A 15,809-nucleotide genomic window follows, 5' to 3' on the forward strand; every position below is an offset into this window, starting at 1 on the left:
GCCTGGGTCCTCCTTCCCCACACATCCCCACGGTCTGCCAGCCAGACCGTGACATATTGTAAATATCTTGTACTTGTTTTTACACCTTTTAATGTTAAAGTCGGCCTTTTCTCTTTTCAGTGTTGAACAGACTGTTTCTTAGCTCACCCAGCTGCAAAACCTGTTTTCTCAACATGGGGATATTGAATTCTATAAGATAAACCCAAAAATATGTGCGTGTGTGTGATGATATTTTATTGTGATGTGTGGAGATTAAATTATTCAGGAGAACTCTTCCCTTAACTGCTCTGTTACTGTACCACCTTAATAAACGTAAAAGCAAAATGTCTTGTGCTTAAAACTCTACATGAAAGTTAAAATATATATGTTCAGTGCACATAGATATATAGTGTATGTAGTTACATAGTTAAACATGTCACACAAAAAACCACCACAATCCCCCCAGTGGTACCTGGAGGTACCACCGAAAAAGACCCCATAACTAAAGAAGAACAAAAATCGTGAAAACTAATGCGTGCGCTGTTTTTTGCTAACATACTTTAAAGTCTCTCTTGGTGCTTCTTGACGGCTGGATCTTGCATAGCTTCTAAGAATACTTGAGACGATTGGGTCCTACTCTTGATTAAAGTCAGGGTTGGCGATGGGTAGTAGTTGGGCTGTAGGCTCTGCAGCAGATTCAGCAGCTACTGGATGGGTCATGGTTCAGCTGTCTGGAGCAGCTTGTTTCACTCCGTTGTCCCCTCGCACTCATCATCAGATCACCAGCACCTGATCCAGGACCTCTGCATCTCCGTCTGTTATCCAGATGCCACCTCCACCTGCAGAAAGATATCTTTGCAGAGTGCATTAGTTGTGTTCACAGTTACCAACACAGGCCCTTTATGAGGACTTATCTATGAACCTTTGTGACTATGCCATGCAATGTTAGTTGTTTTAGTCTTGTTAGTTCACGACTGCATGCACCTTAGTACTAAAGTTAATATTTGTACCCAGTTAACCTATTACTTAACAAATTCCAATTCATTGCTTTATTTTGTGAAGCACTTTGAAATGTTTGTCCCAAATGCTGTTATAAAGAGAAAGCTTTATTTATCTTTACCTAGCTATCAATTTAGGAAATGCATAGTTAAGCTCTACAAGGTTGTTTCATTTAGCTATTAATGTGTCTGTTTTCTGGTGATCAAGACATCTAATGACAGCCACAGGACCAGGGAGCTTTAGAGCGATTACTAGCTGGGTTACTGCCTCTTCATACAGTACACTATTGGGGATCTGTTGGCTTCTCTAAGATCCTCTTTGTTCTTAAACACTATTTGAGCACATGTCACATTTATATGCTGAACTCTGTTACCGGCTGCCTATTCACAATTCATCATTAGCGCTTTTAGCCCTCGACTTAATGTTGCTGGCTATATGGCTGATCAAACTTTCCACACCTCTATAGCCACAAAATCAGAATTTTCAAAGCTAAGTTAGACAATGCCACATTGACCACACTGTGGCTGTAGCTCAGGTGGCAGAGCAGGTCAGCCACTAATCAGAAGGTCAGTGGTTCGATCCCAGGCTTCCTCCTGGCTGCATGCCAAATATCCTTGGGCAAGATACTAACCCCATGTTTGCCTACTGGTGGTGGTCAGAGGGCCCGGTGGCGCCAGTGTCCGGCAGCCTCGCCTCTGTCAGTGCGCCCCAGGGCAGCTGTGGCTACAACGTAGCTTGCCATCACCAGTGTGTGAATGGGTGGATGACTGAATGTAGTGTGAAGCGCTTTGGGGTCCTTAGGGACTAGAAAAGCGCTATACAAATGCAGGCCATTTACTGTTCTTCATGTTGGCAGTATGTCTGTGAAGGTACTCAGTCATCCAGGTCATCGTAGTCAAATGAGCTTGCAAAGAAAAGCGTCTGGACTTCTTTAAGTTGCTTGAAGACGTTTCACCTCTCATCCGAGAAGCTTCTTCAGTTCTAAGGTCAAATGGTGGAGAGTCCCAGATTTAAACCTAGTGGGAGTATCCCCCCACAGGGGGACAAAAGGACCTCCTGATGATCCTCTAATCGCCTGAGCCAAGGTGTGAAAATGGGTGTGGGTCCCAATCAGCCAGGGTTTCAGGTGAGCTCATTGTGAAACCCGGTCCCACCTTATCATTTAACAGAGGCGGAGTTTTGAGATCCCTCCCCAGACGCCTTAACGCCCACTCAAATCCTGGGCCATCTGACCTCAGGAATTTGCATAATAAGGTGGGGCCAGGTTTCACAATGAGCTCACCTGAAACCCTGGCTGATTGGGATAGAACTGAAGAAGCTTCTCGGATGAGAGGTGAAACGTCTTCAAGCAACTTAAAGAAGTCCAAACGCTTTTCTTTGCAAGCTCATTTGACCATGTTGGCAGTAGTTAAACCATCACTCAAAAACCATCACTTGACCCAGCTGTCCTAGCCAATTATAGGCCAATCTCCAACTTTCCTTTCATCTCTAAAATCCCCACTAGAGCAGCTGTAAAATAGCCACAAAGGAATGCCTTATTTAAAGAGTTTCGGTCAAGTTTCAGAGCACATTACTGTATAGAGATAGCTTCGATGAAAGTTAAAAATGATCTTCTTCACACCAGGATTTGTTTCTGTTTGCATAACACATGCCTCCTTTAGGTGCCGTGCTGATGACACCCTCTCTCTCATCCATCCATGAAGCCAGGCAACACACCTGTCAGTCAACCTAAAGGAATGCTCTGAATGGCATTACCTTAGTCTTCCTTTTTTTTTTTTTATCCCAATATGCGGTAATATGCAAATATTAACGACTGCTTTCTTCGATTTCTGCAATATCTCTAAAGTTGTGTCCCAGAGTGATGCTGGAAGACAAGTTCATACATTTATCACTTCTAGGCTGGCCCGCTGTAATTTGTTATTATCAGGATGTTGTAAAGACTCCATAAAACGCATTCAACTACATCAAAATGTTGCAACATGACTACTGAAAGGGACTAGAATGACAATATATTTCTCCTATTGACTTCTCTTCATAGGCTCCTTGTTAAATCTGTTTTTTAATTACCATCCTATAGTACTATATCTCCCCACTTCACTCTCAAACTTTAAGCTTACTAGAATATTTAAAAGTAGAATGGGAAGCTGGGCCTCCAGTTTTTAGGTCTCTCTTTGGGGTTATTATTAGTTATTAGTTATTATCAACCTCTGCCTCTCCTCCACAGCATGTTTTAGTCCTGTCTCCTTCTCCTTACTCAGCTGGTTGCAGCAGATGACCACTCCCCCCTGTGCCCAGTTCGGGCATTTATTCCTGTTAAAAAGGGAGTTCCTCTTCTCCAAATTTCTTGCTAAAAGTGGGTCAAATAAATAATTGTTTTGTAATGTTTTATTTTTGCAGTTTATCCTTAGATAATAAAGTGCCTTTAGATGACTGGCATTGTAATTTCATGCCTGTTCAACCTTGAGTTGAATACTGTACAGCTTGACAGCCTTTGTTCTTATAGAAAAATAGCCACTGAAAAGCTAAAACAGCTTTAGCTTTTTAACAGACTAATAAAAAACTTTTCTCAGCCGTGCATGGATTGTTTATAGACAGTACTCATAAGAAATTCCCTAATTGGACCTTGTTACACATTTTGGTGGTGGACTCTGAGGCAGACAATTACTTCACACCCCATTTTCCTTAAGGTCTACTTCAACAGCTTGTATTGACTGTTGAAGTAGTCAACAGTCAATACAAACTGTTGTTTGACTGTACAAACCTAGTACAAATTTGTATTGTACTAGGTCAATAGTTGCTCACCTATAGAGGTTTAATCATGCTGACTCAACTCTGCCTTACTTTAATCGGGGATCAGGCTTTAGCCTCTTTCCCTCCAAAATATCTGATAATTTAGATTTTCTCCTAAATGTATTTATTTTTTTACTTGGTTCATTCTTGGGGAGAGTTAACCATTTACCTCTGCTAAGCTATATGTTCCCCCCTTTTCCCAATGCAGTTAAGATTATGACAGAATCCTTCACTGCTTTCTCCTTCATTCTTCTTTTTCCTTCCTTTTGAAGGGAACTACAAATTGCTCACACACTGAATTATAGCACTGTGGATATTTTAGTGCTGCACATTTAGAGCTAGCATCTTACTATTAGCTTCAATACATGAACAGAGGTAGCTGCCACTGGTCTATATGTAGCCGCACTGAAAAAGATAAAAGACAGATTATTTATCATATCTGCATTCAGAGTCACACATATGTACACATTTGCACCCACACAGTTACATACATGTCAGGAGGATACCCAAGAGCAGTGTACCAGAGTCAGAAACAGCAGATGTTTAAATTTCTCATTTTGTGTTACCAGGGATCCCAACTTTTAGTAAATCCCCATGTGTAAGTTTCATCCCTTCAATAATGCAATGCTCATAAGGTGTCATTCCTGGATTAATAACTTCTCTAAGTTTACTTATCTGTCCCATGCCCTACTGGGGTTATAATGCTCTGTGTGTATCTGTTCTAGTGTCAATGAGGGTCATTTCTGCACCCTTTATGTATTAAACTTTTCTAACCTTCATTAATATTCTAATGTAAGAGTGTTAGTAATGAATATATTTTAATAATCTCCTATCTAATGCTTTCATGTGGCCTAGTTCTTATTATGTGTGTTCTTTTCCTACTGCTCTTCTACACAGGCTCTTGGCCTGGTGTCTTCCACTGGTGATCTGTGTTTCTCCCCTTCAGTTGGTGAGCTCCTTCATCTGTAAGGAGTTCTTTTTTTTTTTCTCTCATAGCAGGAGAGTCGTTGTTTCAAGTATGTGCATACATCAGTTAGTTAGTAACTGTTTTCATTTGCTCCACTATTTTCTTTCGCCTGTGAGCTCAACCTCATGTTAGTCTTCGTTATCTTACTCCTGTTCTTTGAATACTTCTATTTACCTTCTTTTCCTCTGACTCACAGCTTTCTTTGTCCCACCGATCTAATCACCCACACGCTCTTCAGCTCCTTTATCTGACTTCCTATATCTCAGACTTTCTCGTGTTTACTTCCCCTCTTCTAAGCCATAATCACTTTCCTAACATTTTCTAAATACAAAGGCTCAACTTTTGATTTTTCCTTATTGCATTTTAGGTCAATGTGTTTTCTTTCTAATTTCCAGCTTTTGCATGAACACAGCCTCTGTCATCCCCTCCAAACCCTGCTCCTGTGTATTTCCACCTGCATGATGCACACTGCTTATTCAGGGAGCTTTCTGTTTCCTACTGGAAGCACAGATTTATCTATATTTGCTTTTATTTTCCTTGTAAAACTAAAACAAGATCAGAGGGGCTTTATTATCATATACTACAGTTTTATGTTTTTCTGCTCAACTTTCCTGTAAGTGACAAGATGCAGCTGTGTAAGAGTTACCATATTGCATTTGCTAAGGACAGCATTTTGCAAGTTATTCCTTAAACTCATAAAGTGCAATTTATTTATTTATTTACTTTCTTGGATGGTAAAAATCACTCTGGTGTTCTGGGACTCTTAAAACTTAAATACTTCCTGATTCAAGCCTGACACTCGAGGCATTAAAGGGTTAAGGCCCTCTAATGTCACGCACCTCTGACACTCTTCTAAATGTTATTTCTCTTATAGCTATAGAAGAAGGATTACACAGTCTGACCAGCATCAAGGCAAGTGTTTTAGATACCAAAGATCCCTTTAATAATCCCTTCCTCCATACAATATCTAATCATGCTTCTTTTTTTTGATCAGCAGTTCTAATGATCCACAGCTGCAGCTTAACCAGCCATGCATCCCACATTTTTATTTCTATTGCTTCTTTTCCCAGCAAAATATTCTTTTTCTTTAGATTTAAACTTTTTTATTTTTCTAAAGTGCTCAGGTGTAGTCACTTTGCATTCATACCTACTCTTCCTCTTACTTTACTACTTAATGGCATTATTTATTACATCTTTCTAATTACTGTTTTGTTATTGTTGCCATTACACTTTAATCAGTTGTCGTTGTATTTAGGCTTTTTGTTTACTCACTGACAGGGGATTTCTTAAAATCACCCCGCAGCTCTTCAGCTGAGACACTTGAGTTAGAAAACACAAACACTGCAGTTGTCTTTACTCGCGAGGACAAGTGACAGAGCGCTCCTACACGTAAGAGACACTCACGGACTTGCGCTCTGTCACCGTCTGCTTTCTTTATTTATACAACAGGAATTAATACGTTCGTTCAGTGACATGAGCATGTGCGTATGTGATTGTGTGTGTAAAGAATAAAAGAACAATCAGTTCTAGGTAAGGAAAAGATCATCATGCAGCATTCTATCACAAATAAACGTATATCATTAAAAGCTTATACTGACTAAACTAATACAATTTTCTATTGACACTCACTGAATTATATTATTCTCAGTTCTTTCCACTGCTTCTCTACTGTTATGTCTTATGGCCCTCTCTCATTCAGTTCCGTCTTACTTCCCTGTTCTTATTTTAATAGTTTGTTATATTTATTTTAATTTACCTGAGAACCAGTTTACTGGCCTTATCATTTTCTTCCCAGGTGTTTCTCCTAATATTTTATTCTCAAATTTAGAGCTTCTTTCTTCCCATTCCTGACTCTAATGGGCACTATTCTTTTTCATATTTTTTTTGTTGTTTTTTGTTCATAGTGCTCAGCATTTGATCACTTGTTTAAGCATCTTCACTGACGTGGGCCCTAAACTTTACAAACAAGTTACATCTTTTTTCTTTTTTTTAAGCAAACAATTTTGCTTCCTGTCTCAGGTGACTCTTCTGAGCCTCGCACAAGCTCACCATAACAATAACCTCTTTGAGACATTCAGGTCAGTGTTTTACTCTTCTTCTCACACACTTGCATTTGGCTTAGATCATTTGAAAGCCTGTGCACTGGTCAGGGACACTCTTGGCAGGATGTCGGGGCCCACCCCACACACTCCACAGTCAGAGCAACTTGAGCCAGCTACACCCTGTGACGCTGTTTACAGGCCGCCTCCGGCAGCAGCAGCTCAGCTGATGTAAGCTCTCTCAGTACAACACTTTTCCTTTTTTTTTCTGCTACTGTCTCCCTCTGCCACACTCAACAGGCACTAAACTCTCTCTCTGACTTATTAAACCACCATTTCAAACAAAACTCTTCTATTTCACTTCACTATTATCCATCCAGTGATTTTAGCTATTATGCTCTGGGTTTAATACATCAGTTAGTTGCATTTAAACCCTGTCTACCTTCTTTTCTCTTCCCAACTACTTATTTGTGACGGCAGCATTTTAAACAGATCTCTAGCAGGTGTCTCTTATTGTTAATTTGGTTCATATTTGTCCTCATTACCACTTCACCCCACATGTCGGCCTAATTATTCTGAACTCCTCTAAGCTTCACACACTTTATTTCCAACAATCATTTATTTCACATCATATTATGCAGGTGCCTCTTGCACTCTCTGTATGCTTTTGGGTGAGTTCATGAGCCCTCTGCAGAACTTTCTATCATTATTATCATTATTTACTACTCTCGCACTCCTCTTTGGTGAGTGATAACAAACCCTCAATATACATTTCACATGCAAACTCTGAAACATTTATTAGATTCTTCTACAACTCCTGCATTTTACTGAGATCGGTTTATGGATGCTGTTTAGACTCTCTTTACTTCATTGTAGCCCAAACATGTTCTTATTTATTTGGTCTCTATCTCTTGTTCCGTACTAAAATGTTCAGATGTTCTCAGATCATCACCACTGTCTTCTATATTTCACCAAACACAACACAAACATTTATTATTTGTTTGTGTGATCTATTTACTTTCCCTATAATTATTTTAGGGTATGTTTTATTATTAAAATTCTTTTCATTTTTCTCATTCTTATCAGTTTGGATATGTTACAATCTAGCCCTAGGTTAGGTTATCCTTTTTCTTTTTTTTTACTTTAGTCAAGCAGCTCTATTTCCAATTTATTTAACTTTTGGTCATACTTTTATTAAGCTAATAATCCAATAAAGTGCCTACGATCCCTATTTACTCATTATCCCTATTTTGGCAATTAATATTTTCTTTTACTCAATTTTACCTACAAATTTTCCTATTGCTGCTTAACAAATATTATTTCTGCAGATCTTTCTGTTTAACTTCCTTAAACAACATTTCAGCAGCAGTGTGTCTATTTTCCTCTTTATATCGACAATTCTTAATTTTTGCCGACTTATCTCTTTTCACTGCTCTGATACTCTTCTCACTCGTCCACATACCTTAGGTATGATTTACAAAGACACGGTGCTCTGCAGCACATAGAGCTCAGGTTTTTTTTAGTCTCTCAAATCAGTCCCTATACAATTTTTTTTTTCTTTTTATTCATCTACCTACTAACTTCCCTTTTCCTTATTTCCTTATATAGTTACACATATATAGTTATATAGTTACACATATATAGTTATATAATTATACATATCACACAAAAATCCACCACAAAACCTATACTTTGTTTCGTGCGAGAACTCCATTCAAATGCATGTAGCAGTGAGAAACACACTGTCTTGGCAAAAGAAAGCGTTTTTGTATAACTTCATAAAGATAGCTATAACTTTTGATAGAAGACTCAGATACACATATTTATGGCTTTATCCTATAGAATTCAATATCCCCGTGTTGGGCAAACAGGTTTTAAAGCTGTTGGAGCTAAGATTTTCAAGTATTCACAAAAATGAAAAACTATACTCTGTTCTGGGCTAGAACGCCATTCAAATACATCTAACAGTAAGAATTGCCTTGTCTGGGCAACAAAAGGTGTTTTTGTACAACTTCATAAAGATAGCTATAACTTTTGAAAGAAGACTTTGTAGTGGCGATTCCTTTTGTTTGGCCAACCAAACATCCTTTAATCCACAAGCCACTGCTGCACTGACATAAGATCTTGTATGCAGGCAAAAGAGCCGACTGTCCAAACTTGAAAGTTGCATTCCATGGTTTATTTATCCAGTTTGGAAAGCAATAACAAGACCATTTTTGTTGCTTCCTGTTGCTTCTCCTGCTCTGGTCAAAGAAAACCATAGTCCCACCCCAGTGCATGCTGGTCCTACACCAATCGCTTTATTTATAGAAAAAAATTGCACTACAGTTCTTCCTGGCTGACTTAACGAGATAAACAACAAAACAAACCCAAACAATGAAGCAAGTATTAACCTACAAATAAAACTTGTGAATAACCCAAAAATATAAGTAAACCAACAACAAATTTTAACAAATTTCAAAATATTAACAATAAAGAACACATAGCTCCAACAGACTCAGACAATATTATTTATGGCTTAATCTTATAGGTGTTTTTGTACAACTTCATAAAGATAGCTGTAATTATTGAAAGAAGACACAGGCAAACATATTTATCCATGAATACTATAGAATTCAGTACCGTTGTTTGCAACCAGGATTTGCAGCTGTTTGACCTAAGATTTTCAAGTTATTCAAGAAATGAAGAAACCTTTCTCTTTTGGCGAGAAAGATAACTTATAACCTACTGCGAGTGCATGTAATCCAACATAGCAAGCAGGTCTGGCCCGGATCTGGCATCAACTGCTGGTTGACTTCTAGCATGGTAAGCCATATGTCATCCAGATATGAGCCAGGTCTGGCAATGATGCCACTGTTTTTGCGCTGGCATGCCACATCTGGCCCGATTGTGGTTTGGTGCATGCCCATAGAAAACAGGTCTTCCCTGGATCCGGCATCAAGCTGGCACTTCTGACTGACTGGTGTCATGGCAGGGTGTATGTCAACACTGGTTCTCTATACAGAGAATTAGCCTGTTCTGGGCAGGAAAATCAGAATCAAAATCCTTAATTGGTTAGCTAATGCTACCGTCAAGTAGTTTCAGTTTTCCAAAGAAAATGTGTATAATTGTTATTGTTTATGAAAGAAAAGTATCCTGATATGCAGCATTAATTATGATGATTTGGGAACAACACCAACACAAAGATTGTGCAATAAGCACAAACTAGAGGAATATATATAAAACAACAGAAAGGCACACGTTGGAGAACAAAGTACTTGAAAGTTGTTCAAAAGACTTGGTCTGAGTCTGTAATTTGTCGTGTATAACAAAATTATTATTCTGTATGCTGTTTTAAAAAGTGGTTAATAATAATAATGACACATATGATAATATGTGTTTTACCATTAGCGTTTAGCTTTAGTTTCCTACTTTCTTGGAAATTGTATATGGGCTCTGGTGTAATCTATGATCAGTTTCTCTTTTTAAAATTAAAATAATAGAATTGTGATCTAGCCAATCAAAATATTGAATCTGTAGTTTGTCAGTTTTACTAATATCCTTTCAGATGGACCATTATAACTGGTGGTGCCGCCTTTTGCCACCAAACTGTCAAATAGCACCCATTGTGCAACAGTCCACGCATAGGACAAGCGTATCGGTGGGCGTGGAAACCCTCATCAGATGGACAATCACCGCTTTCAGACCTACCCTTCTGCGGTGTGGATTTATCTGATTGGCGTTAAATGTTTTCCGCTCTTCTCTGATTGGCCAAGACTCTTGCCAATGAGCTCGCGGAATAGAAACTGGCACCTAGCAGCTAGATACGCCGTCTTCTCCGGCAGGTCATCGTTCGGCTTCCTCATCTCTGGTTGTGTCGTGGATCTTAAACTCAATACGGTAGGCGTTTGTAGCACTGAATTAAACAGCGCTTACTGCAGAACACAATGATGGCGTCGTGCAGGAAAGAAAGAAATACTCGGCGGCTCCTTCTTCTTTTGTTTTTGTTGTGTTGCTGTGCTGGCATTAGCCGTCATCTGTCCAAAGAAAAATAAAAGGGGGGTGGTGACAAAGTTGAAGTAACGTGTTTTTCTGTTTGCTTTGCTATGAAATACACTTTTGTGTCGGCTGTTCATTCAAATTAAATTGCGGGTAGCTTAAGCAAACCGACATAGTGGCCATTCAGGCCTGATATCCTCAGCCAACACCTCCTTCCTGGTTTCATGTTTCAGATTGTTATTTATCAGATTTTTTACCTTGTCCTGCTAGTGCTCTACATTCCTTCTTTGCTTAACTCAAGTCGCTTCTTCTTTAAGTGAACTTTAGGCGAGATTATAAAATGAAATCTTTGAAAGTTGTGAAATCATCTGTTGTGAAACACCACCAATAAGGTCTTTTCAACCGAGATTATTAAAATAACAATGGTAATAACAAAAATAATAACCAAGGAGGTAATCCCCCCCCCCCTTTTTTTTTGGCCACTGGGATAATTGAAGAGGGTTATTATGGATTTACGCCGAGTCACAGCTCTGGATACTTTAAGCATCTTGTGAATGAATTCATTCATAGTCTACACACCTTTTCCCCCCTCTTGGGTATCAGCATCATCATTTGCCAAATTGTTGTGTAATAATAATCTCTCTCCAGTCACTTCAGTAATCAGAATAAGTGTCAGAGTAACTTATTTGTTTTTGTCTTCTTCATGGTCATTCTATTGTGACAGATGTCTCCCAAGATCAAGGCTGGCTCTGTGGTGGAGATGCAGGGAGATGAAATGACTCGGGTCATCTGGGAGCTCATTAAGGAGAAACTCATCTTTCCGTACCTGGAGCTTGAAGTGCACAGGTGAATACACCCCTACTCCTACACTGTGTAAAGATCCCATTGTTCTAGCAGCTCAGTGCACTCAGATCGCTTACATTTAATGGTTTCTCTTTAAATATACTTTTGTTTACATGACAGTGGTGCAGTGGTAAGTACTCCCAGCAGGGATAGTCTTAGTAAAACAGAATCAAAAACGGAATTCAAGCAACACTTTCTGCATGCCTGGTACTTCTTGTTTGGCTTGAATTCTTGCTTTAATGCATCCCCCATCATTGACCTTTGCCCTGAAAATACATTCCCCCCCACCCGAAAGGTGTCTAATGGTTCAGCTGCAAAGCAGAATATACTAACTGCAGCTGCTACCTCAGAAAAAAAAAATCACCATTGCATTAAAAGCTATTTACAAAAGTCTTGTAATCAAGAAGACAATGAAAAGTTTCAACAAGTATTATTAAATCAAATGCAATGATGGGTGATATTGTAGATCAGAAATGTCCAAACAAAGTAATAACGATAATTGGTAGTACAGTGGGGCAAAAAAGTATTTAGTCAGCCACCGATTGTGCAAGTTCCCCCACTTAAAATGATGACAGAGGTCAGTAATTTGCACCAGAGGTACACTTCAACTGTGAGAGACCGAATGTGAAAAAAAAATCCATGAATCCACATGGTAGGATTTGTAAAGAATTTATTCGTAAATCAGGGTGGAAAATAAGTATTTGGTCACCTCAAACAAGGAAAATCTCTGGCTCTCACAGACCTGTAACGTCTTCTGTAAGAAGCTTTTCTGTCCCCCACTCGTTACCTGTATGAATGGCACCTGTTTGAACTCATCATCTGTATAAAAGACACCTGTCCACAGCCTCAAACAGTCAGACTCCAAACTCCGCCATGGCCAAGACCAAAGAGCTTTCGAAGGACACCAGGAAAAGTATTGTAGACCTGCACCAGACTGGGAAGAGTGAATCTACAATAGGCAAGCAGCTTGGTGTGAAAAAATCAACTGTGGGAGCAATCATCAGAAAATGGAAGACATACAAGACCACTGATAATCTCCCTCGATCTGGGGCTCCACGCAAGATCTCATCCCGTGGGGTCAAAATGATCATGAGAACGGTGAGCAAAGATCCCAGAACCACACGGGGGGACCTGGTGAATGACCTGCAGAGAGCTGGGACCAAAGTAACAAAGGTCACCATCAGTAACACACTACAACGGCAGGGAATCAAATCCCGCAGTGCCAGACGTGTTCCGCTGCTGAAGCCAGTGCATGTCCAGGCCCGTCTGAAGTTTGCCAGAGAGCACATGGATGATACAGCAGAGGATTGGGAGAATGTCATGTGGTCAGATGAAACCAAAGTAGAACTTTTTGGTATAAACTCAACTCGTCGTGTTTGGAGGAAGAAGAATACTGAGTTGCATCCCAAGAACACCATACCTACTGTGAAGCATGGGGGTGGAAACATCATGCTATGGGGCTGTTTTTCTGCCAAGGAGACAGGACGACTGATCCGTGTTAAGGACAGAATGAATGGGGCCATGTATCGTGAGATTTTGAGCCAAAACCTCCTTCCATCAGTGAGAACTTTGAAGATGAAACGAGGCTGGGTCTTCCAACATGACAATGATCCAAAACACACCGCCCGGGCAACAAAGGAGTGGCTCCGTAAGAAGCATTTGAAAGTCCTGGAGTGGCCTAGCCAGTCTCCAGACCTCAACCCCATAGAAAATCTGTGGCGGGAGTTGAAAGTCCGTGTTGCTCGGCGACAGCCCCAAAACATCACTGCTCTCGAGAAGATCTGCATGGAGGAATGGGCCAAAATACCAGCTACTGTGTGTGCAAACCTGGTAAAGACCTATAGTAAACGTTTGACCTCTGTTATTGCCAACAAAGGTAATGTTACAAAGTATTGAGTTGTATTTTTGTTATTGACCAAATACTTATTTTCCACCCTGATTTACGAATAAATTCTTTACAAATCCTACCATGTGGATTCATGGATTTTTTTTTCACATTCTGTCTCTCACAGTTGAAGTGAACCTCTGGTGCAAATTACTGACCTCTGTCATCATTTTAGGTGGGGGAACTTGCACAATCGGTGGCTGACTAAATACTTTTTTGCCCCACTGTATAACATCCATTTGCGTCATCGGTTTCTTAATTTGACCTTCCTCTACTTATCTGTTTCATGGACTTTGCACTGTTGTTAACCATCCACGATAGTACAATGGTTAGAAGTCCCACCACACAGTCAGGTGGTTCACTGGGCACGGAATTCTTGGAAGCACATAGTTTGGAACATGTGCAAGGTTTTCTGCAAAGATTCCAAAGAATGAACCTCATCGGTTCATTCATGTGGCTTGGATTTTCAGTTGAGGAAGGAGGGAAGTGGGTAAAAGGTCAAGGCCACTTTCATACAAAGCCAGCACACAAGATAATTGCCAAAGAGAAGTCTAAGGACACTGAGCTGGTTTTCACCCCCTCCTCTAACTGTTTGTTAAAGCTGTGAGGTTTCTCAAGTATAACAAGTGGAGCAAACCGATCCAGTTATGCTGGCAGAGTGCCTGGTTTCGTTGCACAACTGATTCCTTTTTTTTGCTTTCTTCGTGTTGCTTCGTTGCAGTGGCAGCGCCTAAAAGAAAATGGAACAGAGGGTTAATAGAAAGTCTCCTTCATAAGAATGCTGTGTCAGGGCCTGTAGGCAAGAAAATTGCCTTCATAATGAAGTGCAAAAAGCTCTGGCAGCAGTTCAAATTATTCCATAATCAGATTCACTTTCACCATTCATTCAAGTCATTCATGTCCTTTGACACAGTTATTGTGTTCCACATCACAGTAGGTGCACTTTGACATTCTCCGCTTTGCATTTCACTCAGCTAAATCAATAGCATAGTGTTCGGTAGTTAGTGCACTGGGGTCTGCTGCTAAGTTATGTGTAAATACTTGTAACGCTCATAGCATTCAGTGCCTCTGCTGCTGAGATTATCAATGTTCTCTGTGTGTGTTTGGTCCCTGTCTTCATTCTTAATCTCATACTCTAATTCTTAGAAGCACACAAATATTCTCAATTATAATTACTAATCAGTTATATTTACTAATAATTTGAGCCCTGTAGTAGTTACTACCACTAGCTCCCCAGTATAGTGGTTTACATCATACCCTAACAAGCAAAAAGAGGCAAAAACCCTTGGCAATGTGTGATGAAGGGCATTGGGCATAAAAGTTTACTAAGTCACACATGTGGAGCTGCGTCCTGGTGACACCTTGTGAAGGAGCAGCTAAAATGCTTAAAGTATTCTTTGCTTTTTGTACTAAAACTTTGAGGTTTTTATTGACAGTCTAGGTACATTTCCAAGACATTATAAATTATGTATTAGCTTTCTCTCGGCACCATTAATCATGTTCTCTTAATCTCTCCTTGCAAAGCTATGACCTTGGGATGGAGAACCGAGATGCAACTGATGACCGGGTGACAGTTGAGGCAGCAGAGGCAGTCCACCGTTACAATGTGGGCATCAAGTGCGCCACCATCACGCCAGACGAGAAACGTGTGGAGGAGTTCAAGCTCAAGCAGATGTGGCGCTCACCCAACGGGACCATCCGTAACATCCTCGGGGGCACGGTGTTCAGGGAGGCCATCATATGTAAGAATATCCCCCGCCTGGTGTCCGGCTGGACCAAGCCCATCATCATCGGCAGACATGCCCATGGAGATCAGGTACCCTATCGGTCCCACTTACTGAAAACTTTGAAGTATGCATGCTAAGGGGGGGATATATGATCTGTGAGTCTCTAGTCAAGATTTCACACATCTCATGTAAATTTTTCAAAGTCTCCAAAAAAATAAGGTTGTAATTATAGAGAATTTCATTCCAACAGTATTTAAAAATGGCAACCTACAAATGAATATGTGACACATAGACACCTTTTTCCATCTTTTAAGATGTAAAACTACTCAGATTTTTGTAGTTTCATGTCGTGTATATTATTGTGTCAATAGAGATTGACAGACCACGTGACTTTCGCGCATTGCGTGCCGTGAACTCGTGGCAAAACAATCAAAGTACCGCATCAAATGCAAGCATTTGCAGCACCGCAAAACGTTCATTCTTCGGTTCCAATAAATTCTTGCTTTTTCTTTGCCCCCCAAAAAGGTATGTACAAAACGAAGGAGAACAATGCCGGTCCATGCAAAGACAGACTTAATGAAAAGTCAAAGAAAAGATACGAG

The 15,809-nt window shown here is 40.0% G+C and overlaps 1 protein-coding gene across 1 annotated transcript in view; it reads left to right on the plus strand.

Annotated features, from left to right (window-relative positions):
• Window positions 1-10,541: 10,541 nt before the first annotated feature.
• Window positions 10,542-15,809, plus strand: part of idh1 (isocitrate dehydrogenase (NADP(+)) 1) — an 11,477-nt gene continuing 6,209 nt past the window's right edge. Inside the window, exons 1-3 of the mRNA XM_005745498.2 lie at window positions 10,542-10,653; window positions 11,477-11,598; window positions 15,005-15,296. Coding sequence (XP_005745555.2) covers window positions 11,477-11,598; window positions 15,005-15,296 — 414 coding nt within the window. The 5' untranslated portion in view covers window positions 10,542-10,653. The remainder of the gene's footprint in view (window positions 10,654-11,476; window positions 11,599-15,004; window positions 15,297-15,809) is intronic.

The sequence above is a fragment of the Pundamilia nyererei genome, unplaced genomic scaffold (assembly GCF_000239375.1).
Source record: "Pundamilia nyererei isolate P.nyererei 1_Seehausen unplaced genomic scaffold, PunNye1.0 scaffold00160, whole genome shotgun sequence".
NCBI lineage: Eukaryota > Metazoa > Chordata > Actinopteri > Cichliformes > Cichlidae > Pundamilia > Pundamilia nyererei.